At 39.4% G+C, this 25,084-nt stretch overlaps 1 protein-coding gene across 2 annotated transcripts in view; it reads right to left on the reverse strand.

The window, feature by feature from the left end:
• The window catches only part of LOC126199372 (tyrosine-protein kinase CSK), a 222,405-nt gene that overhangs the window by 49,887 nt on the left and 147,434 nt on the right, over positions 1-25,084 (reverse strand). For both annotated transcript variants that reach the window (XM_049936280.1, XM_049936281.1), the window contains exons 4-6: positions 15,276-15,410; positions 8,875-9,011; positions 7,937-8,098 (exon numbers count right to left, since the gene is read on the reverse strand). In XM_049936280.1, the coding sequence (XP_049792237.1) occupies positions 7,937-8,098; positions 8,875-9,011; positions 15,276-15,410 (434 nt within the window). The remainder of the gene's footprint in view (positions 1-7,936; positions 8,099-8,874; positions 9,012-15,275; positions 15,411-25,084) is intronic.

Genomic DNA, 25,084 nt, shown 5'->3' on the forward strand with positions numbered 1-25,084 from the left:
TTATCTTCAAGAACTGGTATCATACAAAAATCAATTTTTGAGCCATATTTTAATGAACTTTATTCTATAATTCCTTGATCGTGCCATATCTGTTTAAGTTACTGACAGTTTATTTCTTTTTTGGAGACAGTCTTCTGGGTCTGCTCTATGTTGACTGTTTTTCTTTTACAGAAATTTTCGTTCTTACATCGGTGGAATTTATATTTGTTGGGAGATTCGTAATCACTAAACCTTGTCCCTTTACTTCCAATATCTAATTGTTGTTTGTCTGCCACGAGATGGGCCTCCACTTCCAGCTTCCTAAAAGTAATTCTTTTGTGGTCAAGAAGATCGTTCCCAACTATCATGTCTAAATTGATAGTGTATCCATGAACAATGTAAATAAGTGACTCAATTGTAACTTCATTAATATCAACAGTACCTGTAAAATGTTCCTGAAACGAGTGAAAGTTTTTCCCAGAACCTGTCAAGGTGACATATGTATCCAGCAATCCCGAAGCATTCACTGTCTCATAAACATCTTCTCACAAAATGAGATTTTCACTCTGCAGCAGAGTGTGCGCTGATATGAAACTTCCTGGCAGATTAAAACTGTGTGCCCGACCGAGACTCGAACTCGGGACCTTTGCCTTTCGCGGGCAAGTGCTCTACCGACTGAGCTACCCAAGCACGACTCACGCCCCGTCCTCACAGCTTTACTTCTGCAGTACCTCGTCTCCCACCTTCCAAACTTTAGTTTGGAAGAAGTAAAGCTGTGACGACGGGGCGTGAGTCGTGCTTGGGTAGCTCAGTTGGTAGAGCACTTGCCCGCGAAAGGCAAAGGTCCCGAGTTCGAGTCTCGGTCGGGCACACAGTTTTAATCTGCCAGGAAGTTTCATAACAGCGCACACTCCACTGCAGAGTGGAAATCTCATTCTGGAAACATCCCCCAGGCTGTGGCTAAGCCATGTCTCCGCAGTATCCTTTCTTTCAGGAGTGCTAGTTCTGCAAGTTCTGTTGGAGAGCTTCTGTAAAGTTTGGAAGGTAGGAGATGAGATACTGGCAGAAGTAATGCTGTGAGGACCGGGCGTGAGTCATGCTTCAGTAGCTCAGATGGTAGAGCACTTGCCCGCGAAAGGCAAAGGTCCTGAGTTCGAATCTTGGTCGGGCACACAGTTTTAATCTGCCAGGAAGTTTCATCTTCTCACAAGATGCTTCACCTCTTGGCTACATATATGCACATTTTTAAATTTGCAACTGTTAATGTTTTATTAGCAGTGTTTACAGTGGAACTTTGATTTTACATTCTCAGATTTTATGTTTTTCGTGATTCTACACGATAAATTTGTAGCCCCTGTGAATAACCCATAAGATTAATGCTAAAAATTTACCAATTTTACATTTCTTCCTAGTAAGGTTTACCTCAGTTCTAAGTTCTTACTCGATGTCTCACTTGACTTCATCCCATTTTCTTCCTATTGACATTTGATGTGACTGAACAAGTTATAAGAGGCACAAGAGACAGATGGTTTGCACCATGGGTGTTGGTGGTGTTAAGGGAATATTTTAGGTCATTGTAGAGAGGGGAGATGTGAAAGAGGAAATGCTGATGTAATCCACGATCAGTGCAGTCAACACAACTTGCAACATTTAGCTTCACTGCACAATTATGGCACAACTATTGCTAGGCTTCAGCGGTAATTCAAAAACACGACATTCGACGTGAAGTGTTCCAGACCGAGCCAATACGTGATGAAGGGGCCCAGCCACCGCCTTTTCTTGTGCCGCTTATAACTCAGGCTCGTCTTTTTGCTTGTATTTCCAATATACTGTATTCAGCAACAATACCAATCGCTGTTTGGACAAGAAGAGAATAGAAGCTTTCGAAATGTGGTGCTACAGAAGAATGCTGAAGATTAGATGGGTAGATCACATAACTAATGAGGAGGTACTGAATAGGATTGGGGAGAAGAGGAGTTTGTGGCACAACTTGACCAGAAGAAGGGATCGGTTGGTAGGACATGTTCTGAGGCATCAAGGGATCACAAATTTAGTATTGGAGGGCATCGTGGAGGGTAAAAATCGTAGGGGGAGACCACGAGATGAATACACTAAGCAGATTCAGAAGGATGTAGGTTGCAGTAGGTACTGGGAGATGAAGAAGCTTGCACAGGATAGAGTAGCATGGAGAGCTGCATCAAACCAGTCTCAGGATTGAAGACCACAACAACAACAACCAATCGCTAACATTTTAAATTCAAACTCTTGAGTTGCCCATTTCTGGCTAGTGAACTCTTATTGGCTGGTGACTTTTTAAGCCACCCAATAGTCAGTGCAGCCACCACACTATACTAACACATGTAAAATGATCTCACCTACTGTATGTGTGGTGACGTGGTGTGGCTGTTCAGTGACGGGAGTGCAGGTGAAAGCGTTTTGTAAAAGTACTGCAACTATACTTTTCGTGCAGATGATGTGCTATGACAGAGATGTTACATGGAAATAGAACAAGGGTTTTGCAATAGCATATTTTAAAGACTGTCATGTTCAAATCTGACATGATGCAGTTGCAACAAGTACATACACTGCTCATGTATATACTTCACACCACACACACATCACTCTGTAGATCGTAAAGAGTGGCAGCAGTAATAGAGGGCATGAAGTGAAACTGTAGCACCTGAGCTTTCTTTCAAATTTACGTTTTACACAGTATACAGAAATTTACTGAGCTGCCTTCTAATAAGCTTGTAATGTCAATTGGGGAAATAAACTCATTTTTTCAAGTCTCTCTTTCTCACATCAATCCTAGAATAACAATTTAACAGTGGTGAGCATACAAAGTTCGGCTCATAAGAAAAGCATTAAACAATAACAGCAATGGTGACAAAGTATGTCATTATGCAGATCTTCGCAATTATGCATATGGTTGAACCACTTAGCTGCTGTGATGTTTTTGGTTTAATTCAACATGTTCATCAATTTTTGCTTTTTTCTGGTTGAGTACAAAGGATGATCTCTCAAAAACTATTGTTTTGAACATATAATCTGTAGTCATAGCTTGTCAGGAAATAGCTCGATTACCTTGTACCCAAAAACCAGTTTCAATTTTTTGATGAGCTTTTACTTGCTGTTATACATTTGTGAATTTTTAAGAACTGATGAAATTCATTAGCACAAATTGTTGTATAAACATTATATTGTACATTTAATTCCCTTCACATAGACAGATTCTATGCAATATTGAAGAGGATTGTGATTTTTAATCATATATGCCCAATTACACGTGTTTTTGCTCATATTTTGGTGGTTTTTAACATTTTCATCAATTCTGCATTTTCCTCAATTTTTCATTTTTTAAGTCTCCGAAATACGCTTTCCTACTGTTACAAGGAAGGACAGTGTCATCCAACAGAATTAAATTCTTAGTGAAAATTGTTATTTTACCCTTCTTTACATAAATTATTTGGTAGCTCAGTTGTTACAGTAGTAGACCATCGAGTTACAAAAGATGATGTCCATAGACTGTTGGTTTGAATTCAACCCGAAAGAATATTTTAACTTATTCGTAAAATGACCCAACAGCGCTCTTATATAAAAACCAAATCACAATCACAAAAATTCACCACACCAATCAAAAACAATATTATTGTGTTTTGCTTGCTGTTCACATGTACTTTACACTTACAATCACTGTTCATAGATATTTTCTAATTTAAGTGACCACACACATTTTACTTTATTAGAAACAATGTTTTATGTTTGGGTTACCTGTGAGTTGTACATGATACATATCTCTCTGAATGGAAAACCTCATTGTTCTACACCCTATTGTACTGTGGCCGTATGGTGATGTCTTCACTCCTAGCTATTCCTTCCAAAAAAACTGAATTGTTTGTTCACAAGGTAAATGCATGTGTCCTCTGTTGTCAATTTCTCATACCAAGATTAAAGTGAAGCTAAATGTAATACCACCGTCAAAGCAACTGCTACAGTCCTGACTAATACTATTTTCGTATTTCATGTAAAACTTTTAAAAATTATGACTGTTGACCTTGTTACTCTGGTTAAAGTATCAGATGGTTTCTATCTATGTATCCATCTATCCACTGGACACTCCTTTTTAAAAAAAGCTGTAAGTCTTCCATTAGCTAGCTTTTGAGTCACAGCAGGCTCCTCCATATTTACAGGAACATCTACATCTACATCCATACTCCACAAGCCACCTGACAGTGTGTGGTGGAGGGTACCTTGAGTACCTCTATCGGTTCTCTCTTCTATTCCAGTCTCGTACTGTTCGTGGAAAGAAAGAGTGTCGGTATGCCTCTGTGTGGGTTCTAATCTCTCTGATTTTATCCTCATGGTCTCTTTGCGAGATATACATAGGAGGGATCAATATACTCCTTGACTCCTCAGTGAAGGTATGTTCTCGAAACTTCAACAAAAGCCCGTACCTTTGTTTCCGGACTGCATTTCCTTAGGATTCTTCCAATGAATCTCAGTCTGGTATCTGCTTTACTGATGATTAATTTTATATGGTCATCCCATTTTAAATCACTCCTAATGCCTACTCTCAGATAATTTATGGAATTAACTGCATCCAGTTGCTGACCTGCTATATTGTAGCTAAATGATAAAGGATATTTCTTTCTATGTATTCGCAGCACATTACACTTGTCTACATTGTGATTCAATTGCCATTTCCTGCACCATACGTCAATTCGTTGCAAATCCTCCTGCATTTCGGTACAATTTTCCATTGTTACAATCTCTTGATATACTACAGCATCATCTGCAAAAAGCTTCAGTGAACTTCCAATGTCATCCACAAGGTCATTTATATATATTGTGAATAGCAACTGCCCTACAACACTCCCCTGCGGCACACCTGAAATCACTCTTACTTTGGAAGACCTCTCTCCATTGAGAATGACATGCTGCATTCTGTTATCTAGTAACTCTTCAATCCAATCACACAATTGGTCTGATAGTCCATATGCTCTTACTTTGTTCATTAAACGACTCTGGGGAACTGTATCAAACACCTTGTGGAAGTCAAGAAACAGCATCTACATGGGAACCCGTGTCTATGGCCCTCTGTGTGTCGTGGATGAATAGCACGAGCTGGGTTTCACACAATCGCCTTTTTCTAAACCCATGCCGATTCCTACAGAGTAGATTTCTAGTTTCCAGAAAAGTTATTATATTCGAACATAATACCTGTTATTTTCTGTTTTAGACAGGTGCAACTAGCTGCTATGATCATGGCAATGTTATGCAGTTCATGAAGTTGTAAATACAGCACTTTGTTTGTGCACAAGTTGTTAAACCAAGTGCACCTAAGTGCTTTGTTTTCTGGGTTGGTATGTAATGCATCATTTTTAAAATGTTATACTTACAACTTCAAAATCGCATAACATTGTCATGATCCTGGTGACTAAATGCACCTAGTATAAATCAAAATGACTCTGAAAACTTACCATATGAGGATCAGCCTGCTACAGCTAGAAAGCTATCCCATGGCAGAACAAAAGTGTTTTAAAGAAGCAGTTTACGGTGACTGGTCGCAGTATCAATGAAAACCATCTGGTAAGTAAAATATATAGTAAGTCTGCTATCTTTAATACATCACAGCAATATTCATATAAATAAGCAGGACAAGTTTAAATCCTTCACATGCCACCTCATACCAATTGTAGCCACTGTTACTGAGTGACAATTTTGTGCTCACCAAGGCTGTTCCTACAAAATCAGTTCTACTTCCTGTCAAGATATCTGAAATACTTTTTTGTAGATGATTAAATTAGTTGTTCAAGGTATTTATGAGAGAAAGTGTTCTGTAATTTATTGCAAGACCTAATGTTCATACAATGGTATTGGTACCCCTTGCCACTATCATGTGAGAGGAAAATTTTTCTGAAAATTAGCTTACAGAGCATCAAAAAGACTCACAGACTGCTCCTGGAGGCTACATGCCACCTCCTGCAATTCCTGATGTATCCTCAACATGGCCACAAACTGTTAAAGATATTGAGATTTTTGGAATTTTTTACTCTTAAGTTTCAATGGGCAGTCTGTGCTTATATAATTTTTGCATTACTGCTTCCCTAGAGAAAGGACAAATTTGTTGGGAACGCTTTAACAGTTAACATATAGAAATTTATTAATAGATTCTTCATAGTTTATTTGGAGTCCAATTACACACATTACAGGGGTGAATCAAATATAAACCACAATTTTTGTTTTACATGCCTTTTTGTAAATGGAGAAAGGCACAATCTCTGCTTACTGATGCTTTAATTTCTAGTGATTGATCTCCACAGCTACAACATTGTCATACCATTTCTTTAGTCAGAATCACATTGTGGCGTAAAACCGTCCAAAATTTTGAAACGACTTGAGGCACAGTTTGGTAACAACTGCCTGAGAAAGATTCAACTGTATGCATGTCACAAACGTTTTTACTAGGATGACAAACAGCTGAGAATGCAGCTCACTGACATCACCTGAGGACCAGCATGACTGAGGAGGATGTTCGCATTGTTAGTCAGAATACTGAAGAAAATAACCGAATAACAGTTGCTGAAATTGCTACAGAGATTATCATGAGCTATAGTAATGTTCAGGCGATCATTACTGACAAACTTGGATTTTGAAAGTGTCCACAATGTGAGCGCCTCGTCTTCTCACTGCACAGTACAAATTTCACTGTCTCAAGCCTGCACAAATGGCTACTGAAACTCTACCAAACTAAAGAGGAACATTTTTTGCACTACACTGTGACCTGCATTGAAATGAGTGTGCACCATTACAGGCCAGAATTGGGGGGGGGAAAAAAAAGAAGAAGAAGAAGAAGAAGAAGAAGAAGAAGAAGAAGAAGAAGAAAAGAATAACAGGGAATGGCATAAAAAGGACTAATCTGCACTCATTACAGCCAAAAACCATCTCTTCACAAGTAAAGGTCTTGCATTAGTCTTTTTTACTTTAAAGGAGTTCTTCTCGTGAATTTCTCTACAAGCATCGCACTGTGAACCCAGCATACTACTGGAAAATTTGGACCAAACGAAACATGCATATTGTCAGAAAATGCACACATTTCCAAACCAGGCTGTTATCATGCTTGATGACAGTGCTCAACCCCACACAGCTGCCTAAACTCAACCTCAAATTCAGGAATTGTTTTAGATTACACTAGAACATCATCCCTACTGTCCAGACTATCTCACTGTGATTTTCATTTGTTTGAACCACTAAAGAAAGCAATCAGAGGACAAAGATTTGATGACACTGGCACTGTCAAAGTGTTCATGTGCAACTGTCTGCTGTCACAGCCACATTCATTTTACAAAAAGGGGATCAAGAAACTGTCTATCCACTGGGAAAAATGTGTTTCCCATTCAGGAAACTATATAGAAAAATAAGTTATCTGTATGAATTTCTATGAAGCTTAAATATACTTACAAAAAAAATTCTCAATGTGCATCACAGATGTACTCCACCATTTGAATGATTACTTGTCTAGACTAATGTATGTCCGACTTATTCTGCACAAACATATCAGTTTTTAACCTAAGGCAGAATCTAGAAAGCAGCATCTATGTGTGTGTGCGCCAGCCAAATAAATATGATGGATCAAATAAAATATGCAATTTTTGCTATTACCAATTGGTTATTACCAACTGATATATAACACAGCAGCCACAAAACTGAAAATTATGCAGTTTTCTTCGTGAAATTGGTAATTAAATTCAACTGCAGTACAAAGTTACAGGGGTTTTATAAAGATAGTGATATACAAATATATTATAATGCTATAGTGTTATATTAATATCCAAAAGTAGTTGTTAAATGATAAATTTGCAACATACAACATGAATTACAAACATCTGTCATCACAAAAATTACTAACACATAGTGTGAATCACATAAATTTCTGTACAATATTATAAACACTTACTGGGCAAAATTAATTTGGTCTCGTCGAGTCACATGTAACCTTCCTCGAGAGCGGAGGTAGTCAACTAAAGAACCTTTGCTCATGTATTCAGTCACTAGATAAATGAGCTTGTTGCTGAATACAAGACCAAGGAGCTGAACAAGATTTTCGTGACGCAAAGACCTTAAAGAAAACAAATGAGTAAAGAAATTATTTAAAATCGTAGGTTGTAAATCCAGGAAACAACTGAAAGAAAAAAAGAAAAGAAAAAAGAACAGCAATATGAAAATAGTAACACTTTCACATTTATATTTTAGATATAACAGTGTCGACATGCAGGAGTGATACGGAGAATCATAGCATATTAATAAACGTGGTATTCTTTCTTGGTCGTGACTTCTATGAATGCAATTGTGTATATAACTTCTTGTCTAACTTCCTCAATATACATTTATTATAAGATGTAACTTTGCATTTAACTAATCTGTACTGACAATAACAGCAGCCAACATCTGCTTGAGACACTCACATTATACAAAACTTCTAAAATAGTGGTCCTCTAGTAACTGTAAAAACATCCACAATGTTTGTTGTATGTTTCAACAGCCAAGATGACCACATATTGTTGTTCGAAAGTTAAGAGACTAACCTCAGTATTAGGGCAAAGCAGTGAAATAATTGTGCATGAAATACAAAATGCACCATGTAAAATAGTAAGTGTAAAATTAAATCTGTGTGCTTGTCCTGTAAATTATGAACACTGTGCACATGCTCATACACAATCTGACCGAGCAAAAGCTATATTCTTATGATATTTGTACTGATGGAATCTGTATCTATTACACTGACAGACACTGAAAAATTTGTCAGTTTAAGTTATCACAATCTACTCAGAGAAAATACAACATAAATTTGGGTAGTAGCATTTCTGAAAATATTCTTAGTAACTAGAGACTTACGTCATGAGTGATGCTTCAGCAAGAACTTTCTGTGCTGCCTCACTCGAGTCCTTTAGCATTTTCACAGCAACTCGCTCACCCCGCAAGAGACCCAGCATGACATCACCAAATTCCCCCTTCCCAATGGGTTCTTTCAGCTAAAAACAAAAAGTAAAATAAAAATAAATCATAAAGCTATTGTAAAAATTCAAAATGAAACAACTGTGTATTCAATAATAAATATCGACACATGAAAGGCTGAATGAGGAATCCACTGTTCTCTCCTTCTACTCAAACCTCCTAATGTTCTCTTTCCTCATTTCACATTCACCCATCATTATAAAGAAAGATACGAAAACTCTGTGGTAATTTTTCTGGCTTTTAGTCCTTGTTTCCATGGCCACGGTTATAACATCATGCTACTATGTTTTATTGTTGTCAAGAGTCTGATCATTGCTTTCAGCAATGCATGTTAAAAGCGAACCTCGTTAATTTCTCTCATTGAAAATTTATAGTATGAGAAAATATTCATTGCGAAATTATAGTCCACACATGAGTCAGTCAGAATGTCATCCTTACAAAACTGAGGCTGAATTTAATCCCAGTCTGATTGTTTCTAACAGAATACAGAGCCACATAGTGTCCAAACAGGTAGCAGCATAGGCTTTTGAATACAGCATCCAAATATCTCCTAAATTGCCATCAATTATGACAGAAACATGTTAAAATAACCAGAAACAGAAACCAGTCACTGAAACAACCAATGTAGCGTCAAGTGCAACATGTTGCTGAGGCCTTTTCACCTCGTGAAAAATGGTTTCCAGAAGTTTTGATTGGGTTCGAATACTATCTAATAGAGCCAACTGTAACTGCTGGGAACAATTCTGTCTCAGTGAGATTCATTCCCACTCCACAAAGAGCAGGTAAAAGTTGCCCTAAAATTTGCTTCCTACTGACTGTCTCACCACAGAAAGACCCAAACACCATCAATATGCAGCTCACCTTGAGGATGATGTATTATTCTTTTTGTCTGGAGAATTGTTGGCATGGATGAAGCAAAAGCTCGGAAACCAAAACTGTACATAGCGAGAATTTACATAGTCCCCTGAGGTGATCATTGTTTGCACACCCAGAGGTGGCACTTAAATTTTTGTCTTTAGGAAACTGCTATAGAGGCTGGCGTCTACACGTTCCTCTTATGACTATCATACTCCCACAACAAGTTGTAGATGGGGATCTATGGCATTAAGATTAGAGAAGGTAAAAACTAAAGAACAGCCAAAGACAGAAATAAATGATCAAATCGATCGAGGAGGAACAGAAAGTGAGAACAGGATAGAGAAAAACAAAAAAGGATAGGAAAGATATTATGAAGTTCTGCAAAATGATGGTCAGGTCCTGCAGAAAGTGTCATTACTTCTGTCTCTAAGCTGGTCATAGGTTGTGTTCCAAAAATGAACGGTGTAGAAACAGAAGTGATGACACTTTCTGCAAAGCCTGGCCATCATTTTGCAGGACAGATGGATCCCTCATACCCAGGTCTATGAGTGACCTGCCCTCTGTTTTATCCTTCTCCAATCTCTCCCTGTCTTTTCACTGCGTGTTTGCAGATGACACAAGTATTGCAATAAATAGTATGTCGAGTGTCGTTCTAGAAAGATCTGCTAATGATATTTCCATGGATATTAATAAGTGGTTTAAAGCCAACTCACCGACATTAAACTTCGAAAAGGCTCACTATATGCAATTCAGAACCTGTAAGAGGTTTCCACCCAGCATATGCATAAGGTATGAAGAAAAGCAGATAGAAGAGGTTGACAGTCTTAAATTCCTGGGAGTATAACTTGATAATAAATTCAGTTGGGAGGAGCATACCACAGAACTGCAGAAATGCCTTAACAAATCTGTATTTGCAATTCGAGTGTTAGCAGACATAGGCGACACAAAAATGAAGAAGCTTGCATACTTTTCCTACTTTCATTCCATAATGTCATATGGTATAATATTTTGGAGTAACTCTTATAGTCAAACAAAAGTTTTCAGAGTCCAAAAGTGTGTAATATGTATTATTTGTGGAGTAAATTCACGGACGTCCTGTAGAAACCTCTTCAAAGAACTGGGTATACTAACTACTCTCAGTATATTTACTCCTTAATGAAATTTGTCCTAAATAATATACCTCTTTTACCAACAAACAGCTCAGTTCATACATACACTACCAGGAACAGAAATGATCTGCACAAGGACTTAAAAGCACTTACTTTAGCTCAAAAAGGGGTCCACTATTCAGGAACACTCATCGTCAATAATTTGCCAGCAAACATAAAAAATTTAGTTACAAATAAAGATCAGTTTAAAAGGAGCCTGAAAGACTTACTAGTGGCCAACTCCTTCTACTCCATTGATGAATTTTTTAATAGAAACAAATGATGTATTGTATATACTCATACTATTAGTATTGTTATTTCAGCTTAAAAAAAGATATATATACTCATACTATTAGTATTGTTATTTCAGCTTAAAAATATTGACATGTTCCACATCCACGAGGATCTCCTCAGCACGGATCTATGGAACGAAAAACTAATCTAATCTAAAAAAAACTAAGGAGACAACTGTTAGTTCCAAAAGATATGTAGCTTTTCATTATTAACTTATACAGGGTGAGTCACCTAACGTTACCGCTGGATATATTTTGTAAACCACATCAAATACTGACGAACCGATTCCACAGACCGAACGTGAGGAGAGGGGCTAGTGTAATTGTTTAATACAAACCATAAAAAAATGCACGGAAGTATGTTTTTTAACACAAAGCTAAGTTTTTTTAAATGGAACCACATTAGTTTTGTAAGCACATCTGAACATAGACACAAATACGTAATCAGTGCCATTTGTTGCATTGTAAAATGTTAATTACATCCGGAGATATTGTAACCTAAAGTTGACGGTTGAAACCTCCGACGTTCAGTTGCGTGTTGTAACAAACACAGGCCACGGTCGGCGAGCAGCGTCTGCAGGGACATGTTTACGATGACGACCGTGTTTACGAGTGTGGCTGTAGTGCACTGTTGTGGTTCGGTCTAGCTGTCGCAGTGTCCGCATGTAGCGCTTGGTGCTACTGTTATTCTGCATTCGTCTCCGCACGCAGACCAACTGTAGTACACCGAGTTACCAGACGTCTGTGATAGTGTAGTGTTGTAGGAACTGTGACCATGGTGTATTCGAACTCTGAAAAGGCGGAGACGATACTCATCTATGGCAAGTGTCGACGAAATGCAGCTGAAGCCTGCAGGGTGTATGCAGAATGGTACCCGGACAGAGAGAATCCAACGTGCCGCACATTGCAAAACATCTACTGCCAACTGTATGCAAAAGGTATGATCGTAGCACACAAACGGGTCCGTAACAGGCCCGTCACAGGAGAAGCGGGTGCAATTGGTGTGTTAGCTGCTGTTGCCATGAACCCACACATGAGTACACAGGACATTGCGAGAGCCGATGGACTGAGTCAAAGTAGTGTCATGCGCATACTGCATCGTCACCGCTTTCACCCATTTCATGTGTCACTACATCAGCAATTACATGGTGATGACTTCAATCATCGAGTGCAATTCTGTCAATGGGCATTAACAGAGAATGCGTTGCAGATCTACCTGTTTACCGATGAAGCGGGTTTCACAAACCACGGGGCAGGGAATCTACGGAACATGCATTACTGGTCCGTGGACAATCCTCGCTGGCTCAGACAGGTACAGCGACAGTGACCGTGGACTGTAAATGTATGGTGCGGAATCATTGGCGACCATCTCATTGGTCCTCACTTCATTGCAGGGGCCCAAACAGCTGCAACATACATCGCGTTTCTACAGAATGATCTGCCAACGTTGCTCGAAAATGTCCCACTGGAAACGCGTCGACGTATGTGGTATCAGCATGATGGTGCACCTGCACATTCCGCAATTAACACTAGGCTGACCCTTGACAGGATGTTCGACGGGCGTTTCATAGGACGTGGAGGACCCATAAATGGGCCAGCCAGTTCTCCTGATCTTACACCTCTGGACTTCTTTCTGTGGGGTACGTTAAAGGAGAATGTGTACCGTGATGTGCCTACAACCCCAGAGGATATGAAACAACGTATTGTGGCAGCCTGCGGCGACATTACACCAGATGTACTGCGGCGTGTACGACATTCATTACGCCAGAGATTGCAATTGTGTGCAGCAAATGATGGCCACCACATTGAACATCTATTGGCCTGACATGTCGGGACACACTCTATTCCACTCCGTAATTGAAAACGGAAACCACGTGTGTACGTGTAACTCACCCCTCATGGTAATGTACATGTGCGTCAGTGAAAAAGACCAATAAAAAGGTGTTAGCATGTGGACGTAATGTGCTGTTCCAGTCTCTTCTGTACGTAAGTCCATCACCGTTCCCTTTGGATCCCTACGTAATTTGGAGCTCTCCGATACACACGATCGAACAGCGGAGGAGTGGTACTCAAGCGTCAACTTTAGGTTACAATATCTCCGGATGTAATTAACATTTTACAATGCAACAAATGGCACTGATTACGTATTTGTTTATATGTTCAGATGTGCTAACAAAACTAACGGGGTTCCATTTAGAAAAACGTAGGTTTGTGTTAAAAAACGTACTTCCGTGCATTTTTTTATGGTTTGTATTAACCAATTACACTACCCCTCTCCTCACGTTCGGTCTGTGAAATCGATTCGTCAGTGTTTGATGTGGTTTACGAAATATATCCAGCGGTAATGTTAGGTGACTCACCCTGTATATGTCTACTGGCAGTGCTAAATATTTTACCTCCTGGAGGCAAGAATTGGCCAGCAGATTTGTCTCAATTTATTGGACATTCAGTGGCAGTGATGCGTTTTAAGACAGTATGGATACATACTTGTTTCTTGAACCTCAAAAACAGTGTCAACAAAAAATGCATACAGAATTTGATGTGTCATGGAGAATTTATTTTCCTACCTACGTAGTTACATTTCTGGGAAAAAGTAGTTATATGTTTCTTTCACAGATGGCAGTAGACATGTCAATCTAGCTGAGAAATCCAGTTGGTGGCAGGAGACTAATGTCAACATAGTGGACATACATTTGAGCATTGAACTGCAGAAGCCTGTTGTTAGAAGTGGTACTGAGAGTTTGAGAATATTGCTGCAGTTCAGAGACAGCAGAGACATGAATATCGGATTCATTCACCTACAACGTTAACAACTACAAAGCTATCACACAAATTCAAGGTCAATGGAACAGTGTGTGACGTGCCATCAAAGTGACCTCAAATGGCTCCAATGATAAATCCTCAAATGTGATGCTGGAACTGTTACAGCATTCATCACAAACATTTTCAAGGCAAGGTTCACATGAGATTGGTCTAGCTGCTAGTATGGTCCAACACATTCTGCAGAGAAGCAGGCTGATGCACCAGCTAAATGATAACAACAAAAATCACAGTGTAGAATTTTGTGGATGGGTTCAGAGAATGGTGAATATGAACCAGGATCTACAGACAGCACAATGCAAACTTAATGGCACTATCAATTGGGTAATGGTGCACACTGGGTGCAAGACAATCTTGACAGTGCTGTTGAAAAGTCTGTGAAAATGCCTGGTGTGATTATGAGGTGCAGTTTGACTCCTAGGGGACTCGCTGGGCCTTTCCACTTGACTGTACTGCAACAGCAGAAAACTTCACGATAATGCTAGCTGATCGTATTCTCTCTTCCATTCATGCAATGAAAAGTAATTAGCTGCAAGATGGACCTCATCCCAATAATATAGGGATGTACAAGTGTATCTTGATCAATAGGTACAAGGCTAGTAGATAGTACATATGGGATCAATCAAGTTTCCTGCACATTCACCAGACCTGAAACCACTCAGTTTTGTATAACAAGAGACAGTGAAAGAGAACATGTACCACCACACACACTACATAATCTGGACCCACTTTGTGAAGAGATTTCAGTGATGCATGCAGAAATCCAGTGAGACATTTTGTTGTAAAGTAAGGAATCTCTCTCGATTCATACTCCGAAATGCAATAATGATTAAAGTCAAAATATGAACATTGTATCCACAATTTGGAAAATTTAGTTTTACCAGAAGCTATGAAAATAATTTTTTACGACAACTTTCAAAAGCGTTTACAGTTTTCAATGCACTTTGTATCAACCTTGGCTAACACAATAACAGGGCAACTTACCTATGCAATCACACAAGGAGCATTTCAACAAAAAATAAATTACACTGTTTATTTAAACTCTTAACCCTTGTGTGAAAGTGTATAAAAAACGAAGTGTTATTCTGAAAAGAGCCCCACTCCTTAAACTTGTTTCACTGTTCTGAATAGATATACTATGAATTACAAAAAACACTCTTACCTCCAGGTCATGATTAGGAATCACCCAGCCAGCAGCTACAAAAGCATTGGGATCCACACAGAATTCTTGCTTTCCTTTCTTTGGCAGACTTTTTGTAAGTTGTGTGCACAGCCCATCAGCATCTTGCTCATAATGCTGGAACAACCACCCTAACTCATCAGTTGTTTTGTTCTATTGTAAGTTACTGAAGTGGCATGCACTGTAGTGAAAAAACAACAACAAAATATACAAGAGCACTAAAAACCCAAAATATGAGTAAAATGAAGCAAAAGTTATAAACAGGCATTACATTTTTATCCACACTGACAGTGGCTATCAACTGATAAACTGAATCATAATTTGTTTTAAAAAGCATCTAATGTTGTTCAACTATTTTCACATAGACAGAATAGCAGTATATTTAAGGTTTTCATGACATCATTTGTTACCCCTCCAAATGCTGGTGAAGCCTTGCAAGATACTATCATAAATGTATGTTATTCTGGTAATCTTTTAATATATTCACAGGATGACAAACCCCTAACATGAACACAATAAACTGTGCTCCAATGGATAATTCAAAAATTTTCAGTACCATTTTCATGAAAAACTGACAAATATTCATATTATATAATGATCAATTAATTATTTTAAAATTATTTCTTTCATGGTCCATGCTGAACAACAAAAGACAATCTCCACGTTCTTTGTTTCTATATTTCTTCCTGTTTTTCAGATTAGCAGGAGAAGTGAATATTTTTATTCTTACACTCTAATACCTGCAATATTTTTCAATGTGAGCTGCACTGGTTTTATGAAATAAAGAGGTTACTAAATTGCAGCAATTCCGATAAATGATACTAAGCTTCATTGACTTCCACCACCACCATTTTCACAGATTGTGAAACAAACTGATAGAAATGTGATCCTAGGGTTATCTCAGTGTGACTAGTTAATGGTGTTCTTCCAGTTGTTGCATCAAGTTGTTTCCATTTAATAGAAACAACAACTTGATAGAACACCTGGAAACAAACCCATGAACTTTCAGAAACATTAGAGTGCCCACTACATAGACAGGCAGAAAGTGAATACATTCAACATTTTGTCCTCTCTGCCTATAAATAGGGTGTGATGTTTGATGTGATCACAGTTAACAATACACTGAAAGTGTTGAGGAAGATACTGCACAAAGGTTTTCATCATGTGACAGTATGTCATTGAATGTTTAATACATTTTTTACTGCTCTACTAAACAAATGCCATTTTTAAATGCAATGTTTTACTTTTCTTAATGCTATTTAAGGCTTCTTGGACAGGCAAGTCCAGTGAAAGGACTGTTGTTGAAGCATTTTCTAAAAAATAGGGAATATATAGCAATATATGTGGGTCAAGACTTCTAGCACAATGTTGCATTCCCTTTCACCCCCACAGAAATTCCCCATACTGGTATCAAAACTGCAAATTTTACCATTATAGTGCTGTATCTAAAACCTCTTGAATAACACTAAGGAAAGGGTGGGGGACAGGGTCCCATTTATAATAAACACAGCTGATCCGGTGTTTTTATAGCCGAAACAGCTAGTACTAACTACATAGTAAAGTACTCACACAGTGTCATGAAAATGACGTTTCATGGGATGCAAAAATCTAGATTAGTGGTAACTTCACGGGTGAAAAACTTTCAGAATTAGTAAGAGTAGGATTCAAATCCTAGTCCTAATAACTATAGTTCCATTTTTTACTGATGTAGAACCCTATTTGATGCAAAATACTGGTAATATATTGGTATTCTGTGTTTAAGACAATATGGCTTATTCTTATTATTTCTCCTTTTTAACACTATTATTATTAAAATCAAATTATAATGAAAACATTTAGGCAAAACAGAATCAGATGGAATACTGATCCTTTTCATTTGACTTCTCCAACTTTCATAAACCAAATACTTTTAACAACAAAATGGAACAGACCTGTCACATTCATTACCTTCTGACAGTTTTTTTTCAGGCTGCTCACACGTTATTTTGTTTTAGGTGAGCTGTGTCTTTTGATGAGAGCTTGTTTCCATATTTTGATAATTATTATGTATAAAATATATGATCATTTATGTACAACTGTTGATGTCCTTGTTGAGACTAGACGAGAATTCAGTTGTAAACAACAAATTCAGTTTGCACAACAGTAATATGTTTGCACACATCCTACTGTAAACAATTTTATTTTTCCTAGTTAGTAATATAATAAGGTACCAAAAATTTGAGAAATACCTGTAGCTACATATTAATTTATATCGACAAGGTCTAAGGTTTCAAAATCTTAATTTGTGTGTCAATGGAGTCTGTAGTTTTAGTTGCTGTATAATTACTTACGTTCTTTCAAACCCATCTTTGCAGCTACTTTTAAGTCAGTGGCCATGACACAGTTGTGGTAACAATGATTACCAAAATACAAAGAACAGCTAATACAAGCAGAAAGATATGTATGTTCAATAAAGTAGATAAAGAAAAATCAGTTGTGTCATATCTCAGCATGAGTCAGGAGCATGTAGAGGAATCTGGCTCAAGTTTAAAAGAATAGTTGACCATGCAATGAATAGATATGTACTCAATAGAACAGTTCATAATGGGAGAGAACCTCCATAGTATACAGTCACTGTACAGAAACTTCTAAAGAAACAAAGATTACTGCACACCAGGTGTAAAATGAAAGTGTAGGATATAGATTGTGAGATGCTGAATGAAATGTGTTTGGCTGCCAGGAGAGCAATGCATGATGCCTTCAATGACTATCATAGCAGAATAGTGTCAAGTGATCTTTCGCAGAACCCAAAGAAATTCTGGTCATATGTAAAAACTGCTAGTGGCACCAAAGTTAGTGTCCAGTCCCTAGTGAGTGAGACATGAATTGAAATTGAAAATAGCAAAGGAAAAGCTGATATGTTTAACTCTGTTTTAAAATGTTCCTTTACAAAGGAAATCCCAGGGGAACTGCCCCAATTTAATCCTCGTACCACTGAAAAGACGAATGAAATAAGTGTTAGTGCCAGAGGTGCTGAGAAAAAGCTGAAAATCTCTAAAACTGAAGAAAAGCGAAAGGCCCCGACTGAATCCCTGTCAGATTCTATACTGAATTTGCGGATCAGTTAGCACCTCTTCTAACTATAATCTATCGTAGATCTCTCTAGCAAAAAACCATGCCCTGTTCTGGGAAAAACCCGCAGGTCACTCCCATCTACAAGAAGGGTAGCAGAAGTGATCCACAAAACTACCATCCAATATCCTTGTTTTGGATTTGATGTAGAATGCTAGAACATATTCTGAGCTCAGACATAATGTATCATGGACAGAATGACCACCTCAACGCCAACCAGCATGGATTTCTAAAACGTTGATCACGTGAAACCCAAATCGCACTTTTCTCACATGACATAGTGAAAGCTTTGGCTCAGGGCAACCAGGTATATGCAGTGCTTTTTGATTTTCAGAAAACATTTGATTCAGTGCCCCACAACTACAATTACTGTCAAAAATATGACCATTTAGGATATCAAGTGAAATCTGTGACTGGAGTGAGGACATTTTTGGTAGGGAGAACACAGCATATTACCTAGAATGGAGAGTCATCATCAGATGTAGAAGTAACTTCGAGTGTGACCCAGGGAAGTGTGTTGGGACCTTGCTGTTCATGATGTATGTTAACGACCTTGCAGACAATATTAATGATAAAATCATGCTTTATGCAGATGATGCAATTATCTACAAATCTACAATAAAGTACTACCTGAGAGAAGCTGCATACATATTCAGTCAGATCTTGATAAGATTTTAACATGGTGCAAAGATTGGCAACTTGCTCTAAAGGTTCACAAATGTAAAATTTTGCACTACACAAAAACGAAAAAAACATAGTCTCCTACGAATATAATATCAATGAGTCACTGTTGGAATTGGCCAACTCATACAAATACCTGGGCGTATATGAAATGGAATGATCTCATAGGTTCAGTCGTGGGTAAAGCAGCTGGTAGACTTTGGTTTGTTGGTAGAATACTGGAGAAGTGCAGTCAGTCTACAAAGGAGACTGCTCACAAATCACTTATGCAATCCATTCTAGAATATTGCTCAAGTGTATTGGACTTGACCAAACAGGAATAACAGTGGATATTGAACATATACAGAGAACAGCACAAATGGTCACAGGTTTGTTTGACCTGTGGGAGAGTGTCTCATAGATACTGAAGAAACTGAACTGGCAGAGTCTTGAAGACAGACAAACTATCCCCAGAAAGTCTATTAAATAAGTTTCAAGAAATGGCTTTAAATGATTACTCTAGGGATATAGTACAACCCCTATGCATCACTCATATAGGGATCGCGAGGATAAGATTAGAATAATCCTAAATCCTAATAGAATAATCCTAACCCTAATAACTGGTACAATGTGATGTACCATCTGCCATGCACCTCACGGTGTTTTGCACAGTATACTCTCTTAAATGTCTATCTCTCTTTTATGATAATCAAAATATAAAGAACCAATTTTTCCTGTATCGCCCGAACAAGACACAGCCAGAGAAAAAGCATCACGGACACAAAGATGCGAGCTGGTGCCAATGCCATAGACTTGCCACTTGCACGAGTTCACCAGCACCATGGACAGCGCAGACGATGAAGATATCAACTTCGCCTCAGCCAATTTCTGGCCAAGTACAATCCGCCAATGACCGGACAACAGACAGAAGCCTACCCGGAAGATAGAAGAGCAGCTCTCGTCCACTTAGTTGTAGATCATCGTCCAGGACTGACTTAGACGGGGAACGTCTTTTAGTGAACTCTTAGAAGTGAACAGACAGCTGTCAAACTGCATTTGCTATGTACTAAGAAGTTCACCTATGATTATATGCACTTATCCACTGAGGGTGTTTTTGTGTTATATTACATGCAGTGTTGCAGACTTCCTTGTTCGACAAGTCACGAAGGTAAGTAAACCTTTAACTCATTTATGTGACTTTGTTACTAATTTGTTAAAGTGTTTTAGAACCTTCTTTCTCCTATCCTGTTACCTGATCCTGGGGCATAGTTGTGTAATAGTGGCAGAGAGAAATTGTCTTAGCGGTGTACTGCACCAGAAGCCGTTTCACAAACTCACAAACTCGGCCTATCATGACAACAGTGGCAACTTGGCCTCCACAGCAGTAGTGACGAGGCCTTTACAAAACTGGTGATGAGAATTTACAAAAATTTTCTTTTAAAAAATTAATACTAAACCTTCACAACAGACAGAAGCTGCATGCTGCACCAGGACTCTAGCATCAATCTGAACCTTTCACTCTTAATCAAAGACAAAATGTCCTCAGCCAAAAACGTCCTTGTGAACATTACATAGAAGCTGTTCCCACAAATGCAAAGCAGCATGGGATGTTATCAACCAAGAAAATTTCCAGATCCGCACACAAGATGCAGTGCTGGATCCAGATGAAGTAAATGATTACTTCCTAACCTCAGTGAGTAACCTGAAAAACAAAGTGAAGCATAACGGCATATTTGCATTACATCACCTTGGTGCAGTGTCACACAGGAGGTATGCCTTCCACTGTCACACTTATAAAAGCTTTGTCAATATTGAACTAAAGCTGTGGGTAAAGTGCGGACTGTTATTGGTTCTTAAATTATGTAATGGAATAAATAATGTATCTTCTCTATCAGCCTATTTCTTTCATTTTTAATATGTTTTTTGAATCTGGAGTTTTCCCTGAAGATGGCAAACTGCTAAAGTGATACCAGTTTTTACAAATGGAGATAAGTATCTACCCCAAGCCTACTGGACAAATTTCTACTGCCTCAGTTTTCTCAAAATTTTTTTACTCTCTAATGAACAACCAGCTAAATAATTATTCTGAAATGCATAATCTCCTCTCCAGCAGACAGATGGATTGAAACGTGGTAAAAATACCACTACTGCTGTCACTGAAGGTTTTAACCAGGTGTTAACTGCATTTGAAAATTAGACTCTGGTATCAGTTATATTTTGTGATCTCAGCAAAACCTTTGACAGTATAACATTTAACATCCTACTTGCAAAATTGGAATTTTATTGCATACGTAACCTATATTTAGCCATTATCAAATCATATCTACACATCAGTAGACAGTTTGTCTCAGTAAAAACATATACTCCTCACTGAAGAGAGTTCAGACAAAGTGTCCTAGATCTTCTTCTGTTCATCGTTGGAATTAATGATTTACCTCACCATGTAGGAGAAAATTCAGTAATGTGTTATGCAAAGGACATGGCACTGCTCTGAACACTCCACGACACCATACAATTCCATGAGGCAACACAAAACAAATTAGAACCAGCAATGATGCGGTTTTCTTCTAATGAACTCCTTTGTAATCCTGATAAAACACAGGAACTAATTATAGGGTTAACTACAACTGTGGACAATAAAACAGTAAAATTTTTAAGCTTTCACACTGATTCCAAATTAAATTGGGAGGAACACATTAGCTATGTTTGCAAGATAATACCATCAGTGTGTTATCTCGCATGAAAACTGACATGCAGTCACTAATGAACACCTGTAGGTGACATATTTTGGCCTATTTCAATCACAAATTTCCTGCGGCATACTGGCATGTGGGCATGCTGCTATGTCTGTAAAATTGTGGGGAAAAAGTATGAATGCAAAATAATGAGCAAACTTAGACCTCAGAAACACTGTTTCCCATCTTTATCAAGTTCAAGATATTGTCTGTTGTTAACCTACATATCTACAAAACAATGTTTCATGTCAAAAGGAACTATAATTAGTTTGACACCAGACTAAACACACACCCTCACAATACTAGAGGCAAAATGGACTAAGATATATTGAGATTGCCACAAAGGCTACAACTCACAGAAAATAACATGTTTGAAACTTTTTAATAAACTTCAAATACCTGTTCGGTCATTGCCCTATAATATTATTAAGGCATTTAAACCAGTTATCAAATATCCACTTTACAAGACAACAAAACTATTTGAAATAAACATTATTGACATTAGTTTTTAACAATATTACTAAAAAAATGTGTAATAACTTCACTATAAAAATTATTGTATTTCTAATGTCCAAACCTATGCCACTGTTTAGTGGTCAATGATAAATAAATGTATCTCACAGCTGACTTGTAGCTTCACTATTTCAGATCTTGTCAAGAGGCAGTGAATCGGAAACGTTCTTTAGCCTTCATTCACAGCATGTGAAATTTTCGTAGTTTTATTCAGCACCAATATAAAGAATGAGGTTTTTTTTTTTTTTTTTTTTTTTTTTTTTTTTTTTTTTTTTTGTGGCGCACAACGTCAACGGTCATTAGCGCCCAGACTACTTTAGGAATGCACCGCGAGTCACAAGTTTAAAACAGCAACAAAACGGAAAACACGATGAAAGACATACTGACAGGCATAGGATTAAAAAAGAAAACAGCATAATCAAATGTCCTTTGAGAGGGTTGTCAAATTGATAAAATGAAGAACGCGAGCAGCTGCTCGTGGGTCATCCGCTAAAATGGCTTCTACAGTACATGGCAGGCCAATATCGAGACGTAGGGTGTTAAAATTCGGACACGACGTTAAAATGTGGCGGACCGTCAGCAATTGCCCACATGGGCAGAACGGCGCTGGCGCAGCCGTCAGCAGATGGCGATGGCTGAACCGCCAGTGGCCAATTCGCAACCGGGCCAAAACTGCCTCCTCCCGCCGAGAAGGGCGTGAGGAGGACGTCCAAGCCACGGGTAGAGCTTTCAAGGCCCGAAGCTTGTTGTCTGAAAGTGCAGCCCAATCGGCATGCCACAGCGAGACAATGCGCCGACAAATTACCCTGCTACAATCTGACGAAGGGACACCACAAGAAGCTGTCCGAGGCTGGAGGACCGCAGCCATGGCCGCGGCATCTGCAGCTTCGTTCCCAGGGATACCGACATGGCCAGGAATCCACATAAAGCTAACCGGAGCACCGACGTCCACCAGCTGCTGAAGAGAGCGTTGGATCCGGTGCACGAAAGGGTGAACCGGGTACGGATCACCGAGGCTCTGGATAGCGCTCAGGGAATCGGAGCAGATGACATATGCAGAATGTCGGTGGCGGCAGATGTAAAGGACAGCCTGGTAGAGGGCAAAGAGCTCAGCTGTGAAGACCGAACAATGGCCATGGAGCCGATATTGGAAACTTTGTGCCCCGACAATAAAAGAACACCCGACCCCGTCATTGGTCTTAGAGCCATGTGTATAAATGCAGGTCATATTAATGAACTTCGAACGAAGTTCGACAAAACGGGAGTGGTAGACTGAATCGGGGGTAACCTCCTTCGGGAGCGAGCAGAGGTCAAGGTGGACGCGAACCTGAGCCTGGAGCCAAGGTGGCGTGTGGCTCTCGCCCACTCGAAAGGTGGCAGGGAGTGAAAAATCAAGGTGTTGAAGGAGATGACGAAAGCGAACTCCAGGGGGTAGCAGGGCGGAGACATACAACCCGTATTGACTGTCGAGAGAGTCATCAAAAAAGGAACGATAAGATGGGTGGTCAGGCATTGCCAGTAGCCGACAGGCATACCGACAAAGCAGTATATCGCGCCGGTAGGTGAGTGGCAACTCACCAGCGTCAGCATGAAGACTCTCGACGGGACTAGTATAAAACGCTCCGATCGCAAGTCGTAAACCCCGATGTTGTATGGAGTTGAGGCGGCGTAAGATGGATGGCCGTGCAGAGGAGTATACGAAGCTCCCATAATCCAGCTTGGAGCGGACGATCGACCGATATAGGCGAAGGAGGACGGTTCGATCCGCTCCCCACGACATACCACTGAGAACACGGAGGACATTGAGAGAACGGTTACAACGGGCAGCCAAATAAGACACATGTGGAGACCAACTAAGTTTCCTGTCAAATGTAAGACCTAAAAATTTTGTTGTCTCCACGAACGGGAGAGCAACGGGACCAAGTCGTAAAGACGGTGGGAGAAATTCTTTGTAGCGCCAGAAGTTAATACAGACCGTCTTCTCGGCAGAAAAATGGAAGCCATTGGCGACACTCCACGAGTAAAGACGGTCAAGAGAACGCTGAAGACAGCGCTCCAGGAAACACGTACGCTGCGCGCTGCAATAGATGGTAAAATCGTCCACGAAAAGGGAGCCTGATACATCAGCTGGGAGGCAATCCATTATTGGATTGATCGCTATGGCGAAGAGAGCGACGCTCAAAACTGAGCCCTGTGGTACCCCATTCTCCTGGCGAAAGGTGTCTGACAGGACAGAACCCACACGTACCCTGAACTGTCGATCCATTAAAAAGGAACGAATAAAAAGAGGGAGGCGACCGCGAAGACCCCATGTATGCATGGTGCGGAGAATGCCCGCCCTCCAACAGGTGTCGTAAGCCTTCTCCAAATCAAAGAACACAGCCGCGGTCGGGCGCTTCCGCAAGAAGTTATTCATAATGAAGGTCGACAAGGTAACCAGATGGTCAACAGCAGACCGGCGCCTACGAAATCCACATTGGACATTGGTAAGTAGGTGTCGAGGCTCGAGCAGCCAAACCAATCTAGAGTTAACCATTCGCTCCATCACTTTACAGACACAGCTGGTAAGCGAGATGGGTCGATAACTGGAGGGCAAGTGCTTGTCCTTCCCCGGCTTAGGAATCGGGACAACAATAGACTCGCGCCAGCATGCGGGAACATGTCCCTCAATCCAGATGCGATTGTAAGTACGAAGAAGAAAACCTTTACCCGCAGGAGAAAGGTTCTTCAGCATCTGAATATGAATAGAATCAGGCCCTGGAGCGGAGGACC

Source organism: Schistocerca nitens, chromosome 8, assembly GCF_023898315.1.
Source record: "Schistocerca nitens isolate TAMUIC-IGC-003100 chromosome 8, iqSchNite1.1, whole genome shotgun sequence".
NCBI lineage: Eukaryota > Metazoa > Arthropoda > Insecta > Orthoptera > Acrididae > Schistocerca > Schistocerca nitens.